The sequence below is a fragment of the Microtus ochrogaster genome, chromosome 2, assembly GCF_000317375.1.
Source record: "Microtus ochrogaster isolate Prairie Vole_2 chromosome 2, MicOch1.0, whole genome shotgun sequence".
Taxonomy (NCBI): domain Eukaryota; kingdom Metazoa; phylum Chordata; class Mammalia; order Rodentia; family Cricetidae; genus Microtus; species Microtus ochrogaster.
The window spans coordinates 17,667,473-17,685,919 of NC_022010.1; the positions used below are offsets into that span (position 1 = coordinate 17,667,473).

At 43.5% G+C, this 18,447-nt stretch overlaps 1 protein-coding gene across 1 annotated transcript; it reads right to left on the reverse strand.

The window, feature by feature from the left end:
- Window positions 1-12,346: 12,346 nt before the first annotated feature.
- Window positions 12,347-16,194, reverse strand: LOC101985937 (2'-5'-oligoadenylate synthase 1A-like; the record flags this gene model as incomplete). Its single annotated transcript, XM_026784495.1, has 3 exons — window positions 12,347-13,396; window positions 14,339-14,571; window positions 15,988-16,194. Coding segments are annotated over 3 exons (687 nt in total), but the record flags the coding sequence as incomplete, so codon positions are not given.
- Between the last annotated feature and the right edge of the window lie 2,253 nt (window positions 16,195-18,447).

Here is an 18,447-nt window from a genome sequence, read left to right on the forward strand (position 1 = left end):
GTGGGAAGTCCAAGGACCGCCCACCTCCATCCAGGTTTAGTAAGTTGAGCATCCAAACTTCCTAGGCTCTCATACAGGTTTTTTTAAGATTTATTTATTGTGTATACAGTATTCTGCCCACATGCATTCCTGCAGGTCAGAAAAAGGCACCAGATCTCATTACAGATGGTTGTAAGCCACCATGTGGTTGCTGAGAATTGAACTAAGGACCTTTAGACTAGCAGGCAGTGCTCTTAGTCACTGAGCCATCTCTCTAGCCCAATTTTTCATATACTTTTATACCCCAATACAACAGGGGGAAGAAGACAAAAGACTGCTTTAACATAATGCAAAAGACAACTAGAACAGTTACTTGCTTCAATACTTTGAGCCATCAAGTCCTCAATTATTGAGAAGAACATTCTGTTATTCAGGCAGTGAACCCTCCCTAGACCAAGTATCCTAAAGGCAGTCATTCCCTAGGTCAAATTCTTAATTCAAAAGAAGTAGGTGAAGTATGTTTGAATTCTTTCATCTTTGCTGAAGGGGGAATGGATTTACCTGTATGGGCTCTCTTAAAGAACAAAACACACAACAACCAGACCTTAGGTCAGGGTGAGTAGCCACACCCGTTAATAATTTTGAGCAACCTCAAACTCTGACCTTCAGATGAGGTAGAAATAGGCTCATGGTTTTGGGCCTTTTTCACCTCATAGTTGTAGGTATACAGTACATTTTCCCTTCACAACTGTAGGTATTGCCTGACTTCTAACAGGGTACCTTTTTCTTAAGAGCCCTAGGTATCAGGCTACCTTTCCTTCACAGCTTCAGTTATAGCCAGACTTCTCAACAGTCAGGATTCCTTTCTCCTTATAGTTGTAGTTCTTCTGGATACCTTCCCTTCACAACTGTAGGTATTGCCTGACTTCTAACAGGGTACCTTTTTCTTAAGAGCCCTAGGTATCAGGCTACCTTTCCTTCACAGCTTCAGTTATAGCCAGACTTCTCAACAGTCAGGATTCCTTTCTCCTTATAGCTGTAGGTGTCCAGTATACTTTCCCTTCACAGTTGTAGGTATGTCCTGACATGACAATGAGGGTACCTTTCTCTTCAGAGCTATAAGAATTCAGGATGCTTTTTCTCCACAGTTTCAGGTATACCCTGACTTGATAACAGTCAGGGTAGCTTTTATCAGCTGTAGATATCCAGGATTGTAGTTGGAGCCTGCTCAGGCAGTTTCTGGAGCCATCTAGACCCAAACAATCACACAGAAAATATATTAATTACAACACTGTTTGGCCTGTTATCTCAAGATTCTTATTGTCCAATTCTTACATCTTAAATTAACCCATTTCTGTTAATCTCACCACAAGGTGGGTGGCTTATCAGTAAGGTTCTGGTCTGGCACTTTTCTGCTTCAACAACTACATTGCATCTCTTTTACTCCACCTACTCTCTCCATATGTCTCATCCAGCCTGACTATATTCTGCCCTGTTGTAGGCCAAAGCATCTTCTTTATTAACCAATGGCAATAAAACATGTTCACAGCATAAAGAGGGGAATCTGACATCACAGGATACCTTCCCTTCCGAATTGTAGGTATAACCTGACTTGACAATCAGTGTTGTAGGGAGTGGCTTGTTTTGTTCCCAGCCACCCAGCTTGCTTAGATCTAAAATAACCACACAAATACTGTATTAATTAAATCACTACTCTGGCTTCTTATTGGCTAATTCTTACATATTAATTTAACACATTTCTTTTAATTTGTGTATGGCCATGTGGCTGTGACTCTCTGGGTAAAAATCCCAGCATCTGTTTCCCGTGGCTCCATGGCATCTCTCTTCCTCCTAGCATTCAGTTCAGTTTTCACTGCCTACTTAAGTTCGGCCCTATCAACAGGCCAAGGCAGTTTTTTTATGCATTAATGGTAATTACAAAACAGAGAGGGGAGTCCCATATCAAATCAGGATATCTTTTTACACATAGCTGTAGATATCCAGACTACCCTCCTTTCATAGTTGTAGGTATACCCTGACTCTTCTGCCTGTCAAGATAACTTTCCCTCCAGAGCTGTAACACTTGCACTATGAATTTAAACAATAATGTAACCATTTTAGATTTATATTTCTATTCAATTAAATGGAATCACTGAATCAGGTGTAAAACTTTATTGATTTATATTAATTCCTTTTCTGTTGTTGTGATATAATGTCTGGGTCAACTTATAAAAATTAATTTGGCCTTTGGTTCCAGTGGGATACAGGATTGCCATGAAAGTGAGTGACACCACAGCTGGGCAGTGGTGGTGAATACTTTTAATCCCACACCCGGGAGTCAGAGGCAGGTGATTCTCTGAGTTTGAGCTCAGCCTGGTCTACAAGAGCTAGTCCTAGGACAGACTTCAAAGCTACACTTTCTCAAAAAAAAATCATGGCTACAAGTGTCTACTTGACAGCTAAAACAGGAAGCTAAGAACTCAAATCCTTAACCTATATCATGAAGCAGAGAGTGTAAACTAGAAATGCCTACTCCCAGTGACTTATTTCCTTCAGCAGGACAGCATTTTATAAGTCTTCCCAAATGATTCCATTAACTTAGAAGTCTTGATTTCTCATACTTCAAGCCTACCTGATTGCTTCATGATGAGGAAAAGCTCTGTAAGCCATTAGCTGCATTAACACCTGTATTATAGGAATGAATTCTTACAAGAGAGAAACTTTCATGAGTGAAAATGTTTAAAGAGTTGTTTTGATTGTGATTATATGGTATCAGTGTGTTTTTCTGTGGGTATGTGAATGTGCATGCTTGTTTCTGATAATATTAGATCCTAAGATTTTATAGCAGAAATTACAAGAGATTGTCAAAAATCAGACCTTGGTCCTGGAAGTGAACATTTCTTTACTGCCCAGCCATGTTTCTAGTGCTCTAAATATTTTTTAAATATTTTAAAGCCTATTTGTTTCAATTCAAAGTCAGGAAATAGGGAGGAACTCACACAGAAGAAAACTCTATTCCTGAAAATAAGTTTTTTAAGACTTTAGACATCACAGTTTCTTTAGATTCAAGAAAAAAAGTAATGTTTTATTTATTTTTCATCATAGCCTTGATGGAAGTAAATTACTTACTGTGTTCACTGAAGACTGATAGTACAGATCACTGCATTGTAGCTTCTATTTTGATGTATTGATTTAGTCACTGGACCAAGGTCAGGATGGCCCACAGACGCTTCCCTTATCTACCTGATCATGCAGCTATTCTCCTGCCCTGGAATAGACCAATCACTGCTAGTAACCCTTTGAATAAGCCAATCCAATAAGTTGGAAAACAACCTACAGGTCCCCCCCTTGTGTCTGTGGCTTTTTGCTTTAAAAGATGGACTATAACAGTTATTGGAGGTCCTTCATATCCTGAACCTGAAGGGCCCTGTCATAACAGAATAAAAATCCTCTTGCTTTTGCATCAATTGTGGTTATGTGAGTGGTGTCTGGAGCAACTCCTCCCTGATCTTTGGAATTCTAGTCCTACAGTACCTCCAGCATTATAGAAAAAGTGTTTCTGAGACAAACTTTTTTATTTTGGATCATGTAGCCTTGAGTCCATGCCATTACTCTCCAGAGCAATGACCTTGTGCTTGTGATTAAATTATCTAAATTTTTAGATTAAAGAACTCAACCACCACTGAGCTCTAAAATTAAAAATTTGAGTCATGTAGTCAACTGTCCATTTCAGTAACAGGGAAAAGATTTGTATGTGGAACATGGCTTCCACCTTCAGACCAGAATAGGAGGTATAGTTTATTGCATACACTATAGGTAAGCAAATAGCTGTTAGTCACTATTATGAAACAGAACCTGATTGTGACAGGATCAGTGATTCTGTAATTTCCCAGCATATGTTGCTCTGTCATGAGAATGAAGGCAGGCTAGATTTGGGCTGTATAATTCAGGAAGGTTAGCTTAAGTCAATAAATACTGACTTTCTAACAAGGAAACTCTCCTATATGTTCAATCCTGCCTGTCATGATTATATCCATTAGCTGTAGCTGTGTGTTTCAGGTCACAGGTCTCAGCAGCTGACATTGCACATAGGGGCATGGTGAAGTAATGCCTTTTTAATATCAGTCTCTCTACCAGGCATGTGGTAGAGAGACTGATATTCAACCATGTGGTTTTTTTTAAATTATATTTATGTTTTTAAAAAAATAATTGCTATTTTCACTTTTTAAATTGTATTGACTTTAAATGCATCACTGCTTTAATCCATTTGTTTCAATTTCCTATTGTTTCCAGGTCATTAAGAATTTCTTTCCATTTTTCTCAAATGCTGTCGACTAATTATTTGTCTTCACTAGTCTAGGCTTATCTCACACTATGCAGCTGAGAATTGCTTTGAACACCTCATCCTGCTCCTGCTGCCCAGAAAGCAAGTCCTGTAACTGCTTCAAGACTGGGCCTTAACTGGTCAGCGAGAAGGAAAATAGATGAGTAAATGAGTGTCCTCCAGCCTCTCTGGATTTTATTGTGAACTTGCAAATGAAGAGGGACCCATGTAAGAATTGAGTTCACTGACAAACTGTAAAGCAGGTGTAGTCCCAGCACAGAAAGGAATGGGCAAGAAGGAGCATGAAAGTTTGCCCCCTTAGACCATAGCTCACATTAGAAATAAGGAGTGAGGTAATCAATTTTAGATGATTATTAAATGTGCTAACTAGCCATTTCTTGCAAGGAATCAAGAATCTGGATAAAGAACAGAACTTATCATGAAACCAAATTACAATAGTTACACTAGTTTGACCAAAGTAGAACTGAATAAAATGGTGTGGCCCTGCCTAAAAGAACTGTTATTTTACATATTTAAGATATATAGCCTGCAATAAAATGTGTAACTAATATTTTGTGCTCTCTAATATAAATCCCTAGTCTCTGGAGCACATGATCATAAAGCCTTTTTATGAATAATCTTTAGAATAATTTGGTGGATTATAATTACATCATTTCCATCATCTCTTTCTTGCCAATGAGCCCTTCCATAGACACTTCATTGTTTTCTAATTCATGACTTCATTTTGATTTAACAAGAGTTACTGTTTGAATGTGACCTATGTTTGGCTTCAGGACTTCTGAGCTCTGAGGGAAAGGGTTGGTTACACTGGTCAGTGACTCTGCAGTGGAATACATGCACAAGGAACCCTGTGTCTTGGAAGAGGAACAGGAAGTATTCTGAGAGACTTGAAGACTTTTTACTAAAATACAAATTTACCAGACTAGAGCCCTGTCTTCCCCTATAGAGGAATGGCAATGCTGGGAAGGGCCGTGCTGCCTTAGTCATTTGATTTCTCTCATCCTGTAGGGGAGCTGCTACTGCCTTGCAGCCAAGCTGGGTAATACTAGCTATTGAGGGACTCTGGGAAAGCCTAGCAATCAGGAGCCCCAGTGGGAAGTAGATTGTGAGCCATGATGGAGCCAATAGGGAGCCATGAGAGTTTTTTAACCCTAAATTGTCTAATTTCTACCTCCAGTTCTTATCCCACCTCCCTCTGAAGACATAACACTAACTACCATTGTGGGATTGGGGCAATGACTGATGTGGTTTCTTCTAGCTGAATTTGGGGTATCAGGTGGCAGTATTGTGATACCGTTCCAGAGAGACTCTTGTAAAGACCAAACTCTCAGATGTAGATGGAAAAGAAATTCCTTTACTGTTGTCTGAGAAGAACTAAAATGTCCAAAGTTCATAAGACATTCTTGATGAGCTCACAATAGTCCCCATCTATTAGATGTTTCCCTTTAACCTCTACAGTTGGTCTCCAGAGTGATGAACCCAAAACCAACTTTCACACCCTTTTATAGCTGTTTTATCAGCCCAAAGTCAGCATGATTCCCTTCCCATGTAGCATCTGAATAGAGAGAGAAAAAGGTATTTAGCATCATTTAATTTGAATGTTAAAATAATAAATGCCCTGTCCTTTGCTGTGGGAAGGTGCTCCAGGAGCCAAGGTCTGATGTCTCACATCTGGGCAACATCTTTTTATCAAGGAGAAAATATTAGTGAGATTTGCTATCTAAATAACATCTTATGTAGACTTATATCTAATGTTTGTGGAGTGCTATCCCTTGTGTTGTTACCAATTCTCTTAGTCTTTGATTAAATTTTCTCCTTGAGTACTCAAGAACAATGCAGGTTGCCAAAATTAATCTTTTTTCTGAGTTGTCAAGGCCAGTTGACCAACTAGTCCTCAGAGGTCACTTGGGCTTGGAAGGTATCTCAGATCTTCAAGTCTCTCTTTTATCATTTGTCCGTCAATGTGAGAATAATTGCTTCCTGTACTGTGGCTTCCTTTGAAGCCTTGAGGAAATATCTCCCACATTGATCATCCATTTTAGACTTGATAATGTTTCAAATTCATTGAGTGGGTTCTCCATGGCCTCCATGAACTGAACAATAAGTGATCAAAAATCTCTGTCCCTAGGGACCTCATTGACCTTGTATGGAAAGGGGAGAAATACTCCCCCTTTTAGTCCCTCTAACCACATTAAAATAGCCTCTATGGATGATGATTAAACAGCTAGAAGGTCAGTTTTACACCAGTTTTGTACTTTTAACTACTTTATAATATTTCAATAGCCAAATACAACTTAATAAACTTTGTTTGACATACATTTTAGTCAGTCCTTGAAATAGCTGATATCTGACCTCGCCAACTTCAATAAATAAATGATTTCTAAATCTAATCCTTTATATACCTTAAAAAACTTACTCAGACCCTCATAGCTTATGAAATCTTTCCTGTCTTGTTTATTCTGGAGCCACCCAGTCATCATCATTTTCATATATCTAAGTCCTTTGTTCATTAAGGGCATTTACGCATTTATGTTCTTCTAACATGTTCTTTTATGTACTGCTTCCTTTTTCTAGTATCATGAGAAATAGAAACATTGACAAATTGTTTATGATCTATTGTGAGATTTTTGTCCCCTGTAGAGGGAAAGGAAGCAATGTCTATCCCAACTGTAAGTCCCAATGAAGATGCAAAGTACAATTTCACCAAAGTCCATCCTGGGAAACCAAGGAGTTTACTGAGCTTACTTACTGAGCATGGTTGAAAAGATACTTACAAGGATTTTGATACTGTAGTGGTTTTAGTCAAAATGACCCCCAATGTCCCATGGAGAGTGGCACTATTAGGAGGTGTGGCCTTGTTGGAGGAAGTGTGTCATAGTCACTTTCTGCTGCCTGTTGATCAGGATTTAGAACTCTCAACTCTTTCTCCAGCACTGTGTCTGCCTGTATCCACCATGCTTTCTGTCATGATGATAATGACTAAACCTTCTGAAACTGTAAGCCAGCCTCAATCAAATATTTTCCTTTATAAGTTTTGCTATGGTCATGGTGTCTCTTCACAGCAATAAAAACTCTAAGCTACCCAAAAGCCACACAAGAATGTCTCCAAACAGTGTGTACAATGGCTCTCCCATAGCTGCCATATGTGGAGCTTACCTTCTCTCTACTCTTCCACTGCCCATACACTCCCTATTATATTACTTTTCTCAGTGGATGTAGGAAGGAAGCCTGTTAGCACTCAAGTTAAATTAACACATTTAAAGATGGCTTTCTCACAGGTGCATATCCAGAATCTGCATCCTCCCAAGTCTTTCCCAGGCTGTGTAATCTAGCTCATCCCTAGAACCACAAGGTCACATGTCATTAGGGGTGAATTGTATACAGTTTCCTGGAAAAGAGACTATTTACTTGCTGGAGGGGATACCTTCTTTCATGATAGAATATTAACAGTCAGCAAACATGGTGGTGGTCATCCTTTGTAAGCAGGCACAGCTGATCACAGGAAGGTACCAATTGTTTGTCTTAAGATAGTGCTGAGTAATAACAATTAAATGAAAGAAAGCTGAATCAAAACTGTAAAAGAAAATGTAATAAATTAATATTTCTTAGGTACAAACTATTCAACTAAATCTTGGATAAAACTCAAGACATTCTTCATATGATACATGGCATCACTACTATAACCATGCTTTTAGATTTTAATGTGAGTATGGAGTTGATACCAAGAAACAACAGATATGTAACTAAACATCATGGAATTGATGTTTACAGCATCCAGTACAACACAACTAAGAAATCCCTCTTAAAACTATGATGCTCCATCTTACTCTAGAATATCCTGTTCACAGGGGGGTCTCTCATTGTTGTACTCACTAGACTTAGAGGGGGTGACCCAGAAATGACCTGGGAGGGCAGCTCCCCAGAAGCCTGTCTTGGTCATGGATTTGCCCACCTTGATTCAGCTCAAGCTGGAGTAGGGAAATAGGAACACTGTAGTAGGAGACCACTAGTTTGTTTCCCAGATGCCCAGACTCCTGAAATAATCACACAGAAACAATATTATTTAAATCATTGCTTGGTCCGTTAACTCTAGCTTCTTATTGGTTAACTCTTACATCTTAATTTAACCCATCTCCATTAATATGTGTGTAACCATGAGGCTGTGGTTTACCAGATAAAGTTCCAGCCAGCGGCTGTCTCTGGCAGGGGCTACATGGCTTCTCTCTAAATTCTGCCTTTTTTTTCTCCCAGCATCCAGTTTTGTTTTCTCTGCCTACCTCTATTCCCTGCACAGGCCCAAGACAGTTTCTTTATTAGGCAGTGGTATTCACAGCATACAGAGGGGAATCCCATATTACCTTCCATTTTATGTTTAAATAAATAGGAAGGTTTTAACTTTAACATAGTGAAATTACATATAACAAAATAGGTATCAAGCAAGAATTATAGTTACAACATTTATATCTACTTTATCTTTCATCAAAACTAAAGACAACTACAATAATAACTATCTATTCTTCAACTCCATCAAAGTCTTCAGGATATAATATTACCAAAGTTAGCATGAAGTGCACTGCAGGCAACTCCCAAAACTCTGGAAATGACAGAGACATTTCTCTGCCTGGACAGTAAACAAAGTTCTGTATCATTGGAACATTCATCTTCAGCCCACAGGCTCATAGTAGCCAGCAGACTTTTCCATGAGGCAGGAAATTTCAAAGCCCATTCCACCTATATTGGTCAGTGACTTTCTTCTGTGTCCTGCAGAATGTCTGGCAGACTCTTTCATGAAGCAGGAACCTTGAACACCTTTATGCAAGTTCAGCAGTCATTTCTTTGTGGGTCCTGCATGTCCAGTTCATCAAGCAGTCCAGGCAAGAGCAGTTTCTTGCCCAAATGGCTAACCAACTCCATAAGGAGCCTCTTTGATGCCCATCTTTCTCTTGAAGTAGATTGGTGCCACCAGGAGCATATGTGTCTCACTATCATGAAAAGTCCTAAATTCTTAAAATATTTTAAATGCCATATACTGTAGTCTTTGAAAGTATGCAGTGTGCTCTATCTGAGCCCCTGGTGACCCTGCAGAGTGTGATTTGTTCTGAGGTCTAGGGGACATGCATCTTCTCAAACTCTGGGACACTGGGGCTCCTGGTTCTCAGGGCTATTAGAATGAACGAGGGCTGGAAGGACACACACACATAGTTATTAAGAGAGTGGGCACTGGGGACAGGAGCAGGCTTTGGGAGCAGGTGCCCTGTGCAATGCCCTGAACTCTTAAGTAAGCAGGGTACAAGAGTTGAGGTCACATGTGTATTTTGGGGTCTGACAAATGAGCCACTGGTTCACAACACTGAATGGAACCATTAGGTTTCTGCGTGGAGGGTGTGTGTGTGTGTGTGTGTGATTCCAGAGCTCAGGGGACTCAGGCAGGAGGATGCCTATGAGTTAGTTCCAGGTCAGACTATGCCACATAATGAGGTCTTGTCTCAGAAAGAGAAGAAGGAAGCAGACACCCACTGTGAATTAACTCCATGCATCAAAAGTTCATCGTCACTGCAGACAAACATGTGTCTGTTTTTGTGACCACCAGTCTCACAAATTCAGTTCATTTTTGTCATGCACCTCTTCAAACCCCCCTGCATGTTGCAGCCACCACACATCTTCATGTGCACTGTTCACACTCCCAGGTCCCTGTAGTCATGCGCAGTTGCAGAACAGCTTCTGAGTCAGATGGGACAGGTCTTGAGTCTTGTCTTGGGGACATGGACAGAAGGAACCAGGGATTCCTGACTTGAGATGATGTATAAGTGACCTAAGTGACCTGGGGGATCTTAAGCCATGTGACATCATAGCTGTAGTGGGTTGGTTCTGCTCTGTCCAGTACTGAGCGCTAAGTGCCTGGACTCATGGGTAGTATGTAACAAGTGGTCAATAAATGCATCTAGTTAACTACAAACACATACACACACAAATACACACACACATCCACACATATACATGCACGCACACACACCACATCCACACATCTACACACACACACACACACACACGTGCACACACACACATACACCTACACCCCTTTGGCTCATCTCACACACTGTCATGGCATCTGCTGTGGTTTATTGTCATTGATCAGACATTGGACAGATATTCCCATTACATATACAGACAGAAGTCAAGCCTGCGTTCGTCCTCCCCTTCTGAATCTCTTGTCCCACAGAGGACACTGGTAGAGGATAAGGCAGATGAAGCAGGCTGTTTGTGATGGGACAGGGTGGAAGTGTGGGCGGGCAAAGGTCAGAAGCCTGGCGTCTGATCCCAGCTTGGACACTCCCCCTTTGGGGCCTTGGACAGCATCCTGCCCTCTCTAGTCAAAGCCTGCAGCAAAGGAGCACATCCCCTGACTCCGGAGCCTTCTGGGCAGATGCTGCTGTGCTCACAGGAGAACACCATTTCAGTTCTTGTCTACCTGAGGATGGAGGGAAGGCAGAGAACATCAGGTCTACAATTATCTCAACACTAAGGCAGGAGGATGGCAATGACCAGGCCACCTAGGACTACACAGCAGAAGGCCACATCAAGACAAACCAAAACAACAAAGAAAAATAGCTAACCTGTTATTGTGGCACAGGAACTTCCGTCTGTAACAGAAAACACACAATCATGTCATGAGCCTGCATTGGTACTTGGAAGGGTATGCAAATGAGCCTGGGGGTAGGCACCATGACTGGCTACCTGAAGCCCCTCAGAAGAAGGGACAGCATATCCCCATGTTGTGAAGATGGCAGTTAGGATTTTTGGGATGGAGGAGATTAGCCCGTTGAAAGTATACATAGCCCTACCTGAGTTCCCCTCATTCAGTAACAGATCTGCCAAAATGGGAGAGAGAGCCAAGCCACCTTTCTGCTGTGTGACAGTCCTAAAGGTCACAGCAGCCACAGGTGTCTTGCTCCTGGGTCCCTTCTCCTTTCCTTCCTGACCTTCTGAGGTTTGTGTCCCACATCCCTGCACCCATTCTGGGCTCAATCCTGAGGCAATGCATGACATCATCTGTTCCCTAGCATCAGAAAAACCCTGCCCCAGGAGAGGAAAGGTTCAACTGCAGGTCCCTCTGTGTCATGTTGTGACTGTGACACAGCCCTGCTGAGTCCCATGGGTGACATGACAATGAGATAGGAAAGATGAGCCTCTTCGTGGACCTTAGCACTTATTTCAGAGTCCATGGGAATCCCAGCCCCTCATCTCCGTAGCTGACAGTTCTTGAGTCAGTGGCTTCAGCTCTCTCATCCTACTGGCCTCTTGTGTGTGTGTGTGCATGCATGTGTGTTTGTTTCTGTGTACTTGTGTATTTGCATGCACATATATGTTTGTGAATGTATACATGTTTGTGTGTGTGTGCAATCAACCGAGAATACCATACTCCTCAAGTGCTGTCTCCTTGACGTTTGGGTTGCATTGCATTGGAACTCATCAAGGAGACTATGCTTCCTTGCTGGCCAGTGCAGGGACCTCATTGTCCACACATCGGAATGGCAAGTGCACATCTCCTTGTCTGACTCATTTACATGGTTCTGATGATGATATTAGGCTCCTTATCCTTGCTTACGTGACAAGTGTGTTATTGACTGAGCCTCCTCATATCATCAGAGAGAGTTGGATTGGATTCTATTAAGCACAATACAGCTGAATATAGCAGCGATAGATGCCCATGTGCAAGAGTCCCTGTGCTAAGAGTCAGACTTCTTTCGGTATATACCCAGGGGTGGTACAGCTAGGTCATGGAATTTCTGTTTTCAGTTTTTACAGCAGCTGCATAGGTTTACATCCCCACTGGCCATGACTAGGGTTCTCTTCCTCACCTCCTTGCTGGCATTTGTTATCATCTGTTAGCTTTTGTTATCATCCGTTTCTTGTTCATGATCATTCTAGCTCCAGTGAGATGAACTCTCAAAGAAGCTGAAAACTTTTTAGAACTTGAAATTTAATGTATGGGCATGTTTCGCCTACATGTGTGTATATGTACCACTTGTGTGAAGTGCCCGTGGAGGGCAGAAGAGGGCACCGATTTCATTCTCAGTATGGTTGCCATTGGTATGTCAAGTGTGCATCAGCTGTGTGAGTCTTCTGATGGCGTCTAGGGTCTCATATATAGATCCATTCATCTACAGTAAGGATTCTTTGACCTCTTTTCCTAGCTATGTCCCTTTTATTTCCATCTCTTACTACTCTTGCTATGACATCAAGCCCTCCATGGAGTAGGAGTGGAGAGCATGGACACCTGGTCTTGTTCTTGATCTCAGGAGAAAAGATTTCATGAAGTTTTCCATTTACCATGAGTTGGCTCTAAGTTGGTCATAGATAGCCTTTATTATGTTGGTAGGTGGTCTCTCCATTTTTAGTTTTAATTATGAAGGGATATTGTATTTTTTTCCAAAGCCTTTTCTGCCTCTCTTGAGGTGGTAATTTGATTTCTGTCTTGGAGTTCATTTGTGATGTATTTCTTGATTTGCATGTATGGAACCTTCCGTGTGTCTCAACTTATAGAGCCCTAGTGAGGATCCAGTGAGCTACTTTATGATAAAGACCACAAGACAAGCATGTGTGTGGATCCTGTGAGCTACTGTATGATAAAGACCACAAGACAAGTAGGTGTGTGGATCCAGTGAAATACTGTATGATAAAGAATGCAGGACAGAGCCTGAACACAAAGCAGGCACTCAGAGCAGAAGCTGCTATTTCTTAGGATGCTGAGCAACAGGAACTCTGCAGGGGTGATGTGACAACCTCTGAGAATAACTGTACAGCAATCAGTGTGGCAGGAAAACCTATAAGCCTGGGCATCTTTGTCTGAATATTCTTGAAACAGATGGTGTGACCAGATGTGTGTGCAAGGGGACAAGACGATGATAAGTTCTCACCGGCACATCCCAGGAGCGCACTCGGGAAGTATCCCAATTTTTAATGCATGGGTATTGCAGCCAGACTGTAGCCTCTCCTGCCAGCCGCCACCAGCCTTCTGAATTCGAACCAACCACATTCCTTGTTGGGTCAGCTGGGTCCAGGATCACAGGCCTGCAAAGCAACATTCAGAGAGGGAACTGACCAGCTGGCCAGTGCCCAAGGTACCACTGCACACGAACAGAGGAGAAGCTCAACAGAGCAGCACTGTCCAAAGTTTGTCCTGAGTCCCTGTCACACAGCACAGAGAGAATTCAGCCTGAGAGGATCAGAGTATGAGATGTGAGAGCTGAACACAACACAGGGTCAAGACATGTCACCACCCAGATGGCACATGCACTGTATTGTTCACAGCCTCCCAGTCCTTACGGCTTCAGTTACTGTGTGGCCTGAGATCCCACAGACCATTGCAGCTGGCTGGAATTCAGTAGGGTTAATACCTGGGCTTTGAACTGCCTTTCATGATATTATCTTTGTTTGAAGTGTTTGAATCTTATCTGAGTTCTGCCAGAAGGGTTCAAAGCCTCTGCAAAAATTGCTTGTGAAAAAAATTAAAACATTGGGATACCAGAACTGGTCTCCAGAATTGCTCTGACATTTATTTCCTTCAGGGAGCTTCAGAGAAGAGGGTTTGGCATGCAGGCATTAACTTGCCAAGATGCAACTTGTACAATAAAAAGGCCTTTTGCTAACCAAAACTGGCTTCTGTATGGCTGCAAGCCAAAATTCATCCTAAAGAGACCTTTTCTTCCACAAAACAGAACACCTACATCACTGCAGGAACACCTCAGTTCCCACTCCATATACCCCCTCCCTCTGCTGTTTGGGTGTAGACAAGGTCAGAGTCTTGGTCTCCTCATCTGCAGACAGGAAAGCCCACGTCTGCCTCCCAGGGCTGCAGGTCTTCATGTCAATCATGTGACAAGAGGACAGTGTCCAACACAGTGACAGGACAGGAAACGCTCCACTGACACAGAGCTCCCGCCTCCCCATTTCCACAGTGCTATACCATGGTCCTCCCTGGTGGGGAGGTTGAGTCAAGAGGGGACAGGCTACCTGACTCTTGTGAGCCGACTCAGCAGGTAGTTTGAGATCTCCTGGTCTTGAAAGTCATAATAAACTGTCCAATGGATTTGAAGCTGCTTGTATTTTGTGATCAGTTCCAAAACTGTCCGGAAGCCCCGGGCTGTGTCGAACTCAGTGACTCCACTCCCACGTTCCCAGGCATAGACTGTGAGCAGCTCCAGGGCATACTGTGGGGGCAGCGGCTCACCCAGCTTCTCCTTACACTGAGAAGAGAAAGGCAGTGAGAAAAACAGGGTTGTCAGCTGTTGTGTGGGGACCTGTTCATGTAGATTTAGTCTACAGATGCTCCCATGCTATAGCCAAAGGCTGAGTGGTTGAGATGGAGAGTGTGTGGTCCACAGAGACTGAGCATTTACTAGCAGGCATAGGAGGAATCATGACACAGTGATTGACAGCCAGGAAGTGAGGGTCAGAGCAGGGTAGTAATGATGCTCACTACTTATGGTTTTATCACAGGCTCTGAAATAACAGGGGAGGAGATAGGGAGAGGGCCCAGTCCATAAAGTGCCCCCCAGTCAAGTCAGGGAGTTCAGATCCCAGCACACACAGGCGGATAAGAGCAGTGACTCATAATCCCAGCTTTAGGCGGAGGAGATGGGGTTCCCAGGGCTGTACGACTGTTTCGAACTGTTGATTTAGCACTCTGTGGGCTCAGTTGTGAGGCCCTGAGCGGATTTACAAAATTTACTCACTCCCTGGCCTCCACATGTATGTGCTCACACATATAAACACAGACACATGCGCTCCTTAGAACAGGTATAGAGACAGAGACACCACACAAACATTTAAAAAGGTCCAGAAAAAAACGAGATTGCCCGTTTAAAGAGCTAATAGCTTGAAATGGCAGGAAAATAGAAACCAGAGGATGTGACAGGCTTAGCCTTAGAAAGAAGCAAAAATCTAGACACAAATGATGTAGCAACCAGGAAGCAGTGAACCAGACATGGCTGAAGAGAGAGTAGGCTACCTGGAAAGTGGACTAGAAGACACCTACCGGAACACGCGTGGAAAGCCCTCCTTCTTTCGGCTCCCCTTCCGCCTCCCTTCTCCCTCCTACGGCAGCACCTTCCCTTGCTGTCTTCTGTTACCGTCTCTTCTCTCAAATCCTCCCCTTCTGCCTCTCTTTCCCCTCTTTTCCTTCTCATCTTCTGTTTCCTCACCCCTTGTGTTTCTTTTTTTTCTTTGTGTGAATCTGACATAGGTAGAGACATCTTGAGAAGATGGACTCACAAATGAGAACATGCTTCTGTCAAACTGCCCTGTGGGGGCATTTTATTGATCAGTGATTAACGAGAGAGGGACAGCCCACTGTGACCGGTGCCATGCCTGGGCAGGTGACCCTGGAGTGTGCATAAATGCCAGCTGCGTGAGTCATGGAGAGCCAGCCAGTGAGCAGAATTCCTCCATGGTCTCTGCTTCAGTTACTGCCCTGACTTCCTCAGTGATGGACGGTGACTGGGATGTGCAACCTAATAAGACCTTTCCTTCCCAAGAGACTTTTGGTCATGTGATAAAATATCGTGTCAATAGAAAGCAAACTAGACTATCCCTGCTTTTCTCTGGCCTAGTTTCCACTCATGTATAAACAGGAACCACAGTGGCTGGACCAGACGCCATACCAGTTGGTACCAGTGCTTGACCAGGCGGATGAGATTCTTGAGCTTGGCTGGACGATCCTTCAGGAAGTTTCTCTGGAGCTCAGTGAAGCAGGTGGAGAACTCGCCTTCCTTCCTCAGGGAGGTGCACTCACGGATGAGGCTTCTGTAGATTTGGGGGTCAGGCTTGTTGTACACGTTGACATCACCTGTAAAGGAAGCTTCACTTAGTTAACACCACAGCCCTTTTCTGAGGTTCTTTGGTTTCTCTGGGGTGACAAGCTCACAGGCTGTGGGATTCTGTGAACGGGGCAGAGGTTAACCACTGCAAGCCTCACTCCTCGTACATGCATGTGCCTCAGCACACCTCAGGACTGCATACCCCATGTGGCTCTAAAAATCCCACAACTGTTCCTAATATAGAGCCTTCCTCACAGGCCTGGAGACAGCGGTGGGAGGAAACAGTACACTGTGGTCACACACAAGAGGGCTGCACGGTCATCTAATAATGGCCAACCACATTCTGTGTGCCCAGTATTATCTGCATGGGGCTTGTCGTGTGTGTGCACCCCTGCTAGTGCCAGATTTACTGTGGAGCAGTCTGCTGCATTTTATATCGTGCATCTCAGGCGTACAGAGTCTGAGATTTGTGTGTGTTCATGAGAAATTATACATGTCTGAGTGGAGGGAGTAGAGGACACTGGGTGTCTTCCTTTATAATTTGTCACCTGATCCCTATTTTCTCTGTGAGCAAGGAGCTGGGCTGGCATCCAGAAAGCCACAGAGATTCTCCTGTCTCTGCCCCCATAGTACCAGGGATACAGGTCCATGACTAACACCTCCTAAGTTAGGTGGATGTTGGGGATTTGAACTCAGGTCCTCGTGCTTGTTCAAAATTGCCCTTATCTACTATGCTATCTCCCCAGTCACTGTGTGCTTACACTGCATGATTTTCTGTAGTGCCTAACTTAATATCACATGACTTTATTTGTCTAGGTTCTGAGAAGAGCAAAATGTGTGTGTGTGTCCTATGAAGTTGTTGATGGGCAGCAGGCTACGGAATAGCTGTATGTATGCAATTGTGTGTGGGTGCATAGCACATTTGAGTGGATTTGGCAGGCAGTGGGCTGTGTCTCAGGTGTGTGCACAGGTGTGGCTGTGGCTGTGGCTGCAGCAGGCCACACCATCAGGCTTTGATGCTGACATAGGACAAAGTCACCTGCTGATGGAGTTGGGGACATGCCCAGTCACTCACTGACTCATGGGCTTATTTTCAACTTGAGGGTCCAGCAGAGTAGAGCTCATTGACTATGTCATCTTGGGTAGGGTTGTGGCAGGGTCCTCTCTTAGGTTGCCACCCACACTGCCATTTCCAAGAGGGTCCTTCTGTGGTGGCCCGACTTCCTTACTAGGAAGCTGCCTGAGGTTGGGGAAGTCTATGACCAAGACAGGTTTCTAGGGCAACCGCATTATAGTTAATTTCTGGATCATTCCCTAAGGGTTCCCTCCCCTTGCAGCTTCCCACAGCATGTGGCTGCTCCTTCTCCCAGACTGGCCTCTCATTCCCTGATGCCTAAGACTTTTATTGTTTCCATGGCTCTCCTAAGCAGAGGGCAGTGACCTTGTCTTTAAGTTAACAGCAGCAGTTCACACACTGGCCACCAAGGGGTGCTGTGTTCCCCAAATATAAAGCCTCAAGTATTCTCTATACCCCCAAGTCCCAGTGTGCTTTTAGGGGTGTCCCTGGTTGTCTTTGGGTAGAGCTGGGCAATTATTAATTTTGGAGACACACTGTGTGTCAGGCCCGGTGTAAGATCTTAATGTAGAGGGTCATTTCATGCATAAAATAACATGTCTGTGCATGTCGGAGGCTGGGGTGGCGATGGCTGGGTTTCCAGGGTTCTGGAGGCAGATAGCACTCCTCTGACAAGTTCTGCATCCTGCACTAACCCTCCCACAGACACCCAGGCCTCTGCCCATGTCTGAGGTTTCCTTTGGGAAAAGATACATCAGTTGTTAAATTTCAGTGAGTTCTCTGCTGCCTCATGTTTAGAAAGACAAAATCCACAGTCAGCCACAAATATCGCTGGTACACTGAGAGGACATCTAAGGTGCCTCAGTGAGCCAGCTTGCTACTGAATGTCCTTCTCTGATGGATCCTCATTCCCCACCCCCAAAATTCTAAATCCCACCTCCCCAGCTCACCTCTAAAGCCATCCTCTGTTTGGGTGAATTTCTCAAATGATAAATACTTTCAGTTCAGGAATAGAAGGTATGGGTTAGAGAGATTGTCACTAGTGTGATTGGCTCACAATCATGAGGACCCATGTATGGAAATATCAGGAGTGGTGGCACAGGATTGTAATCGCAGAGCTGGGGAGGTGGAGACAAGAGGGTCCCCAGGGCTCTGTCCAGCCAGTCAAGATTAATGTGTGATTCCAGGTCAGAGAGAGACCAGAACTCAGAAAAGATGGATGGCTGCTG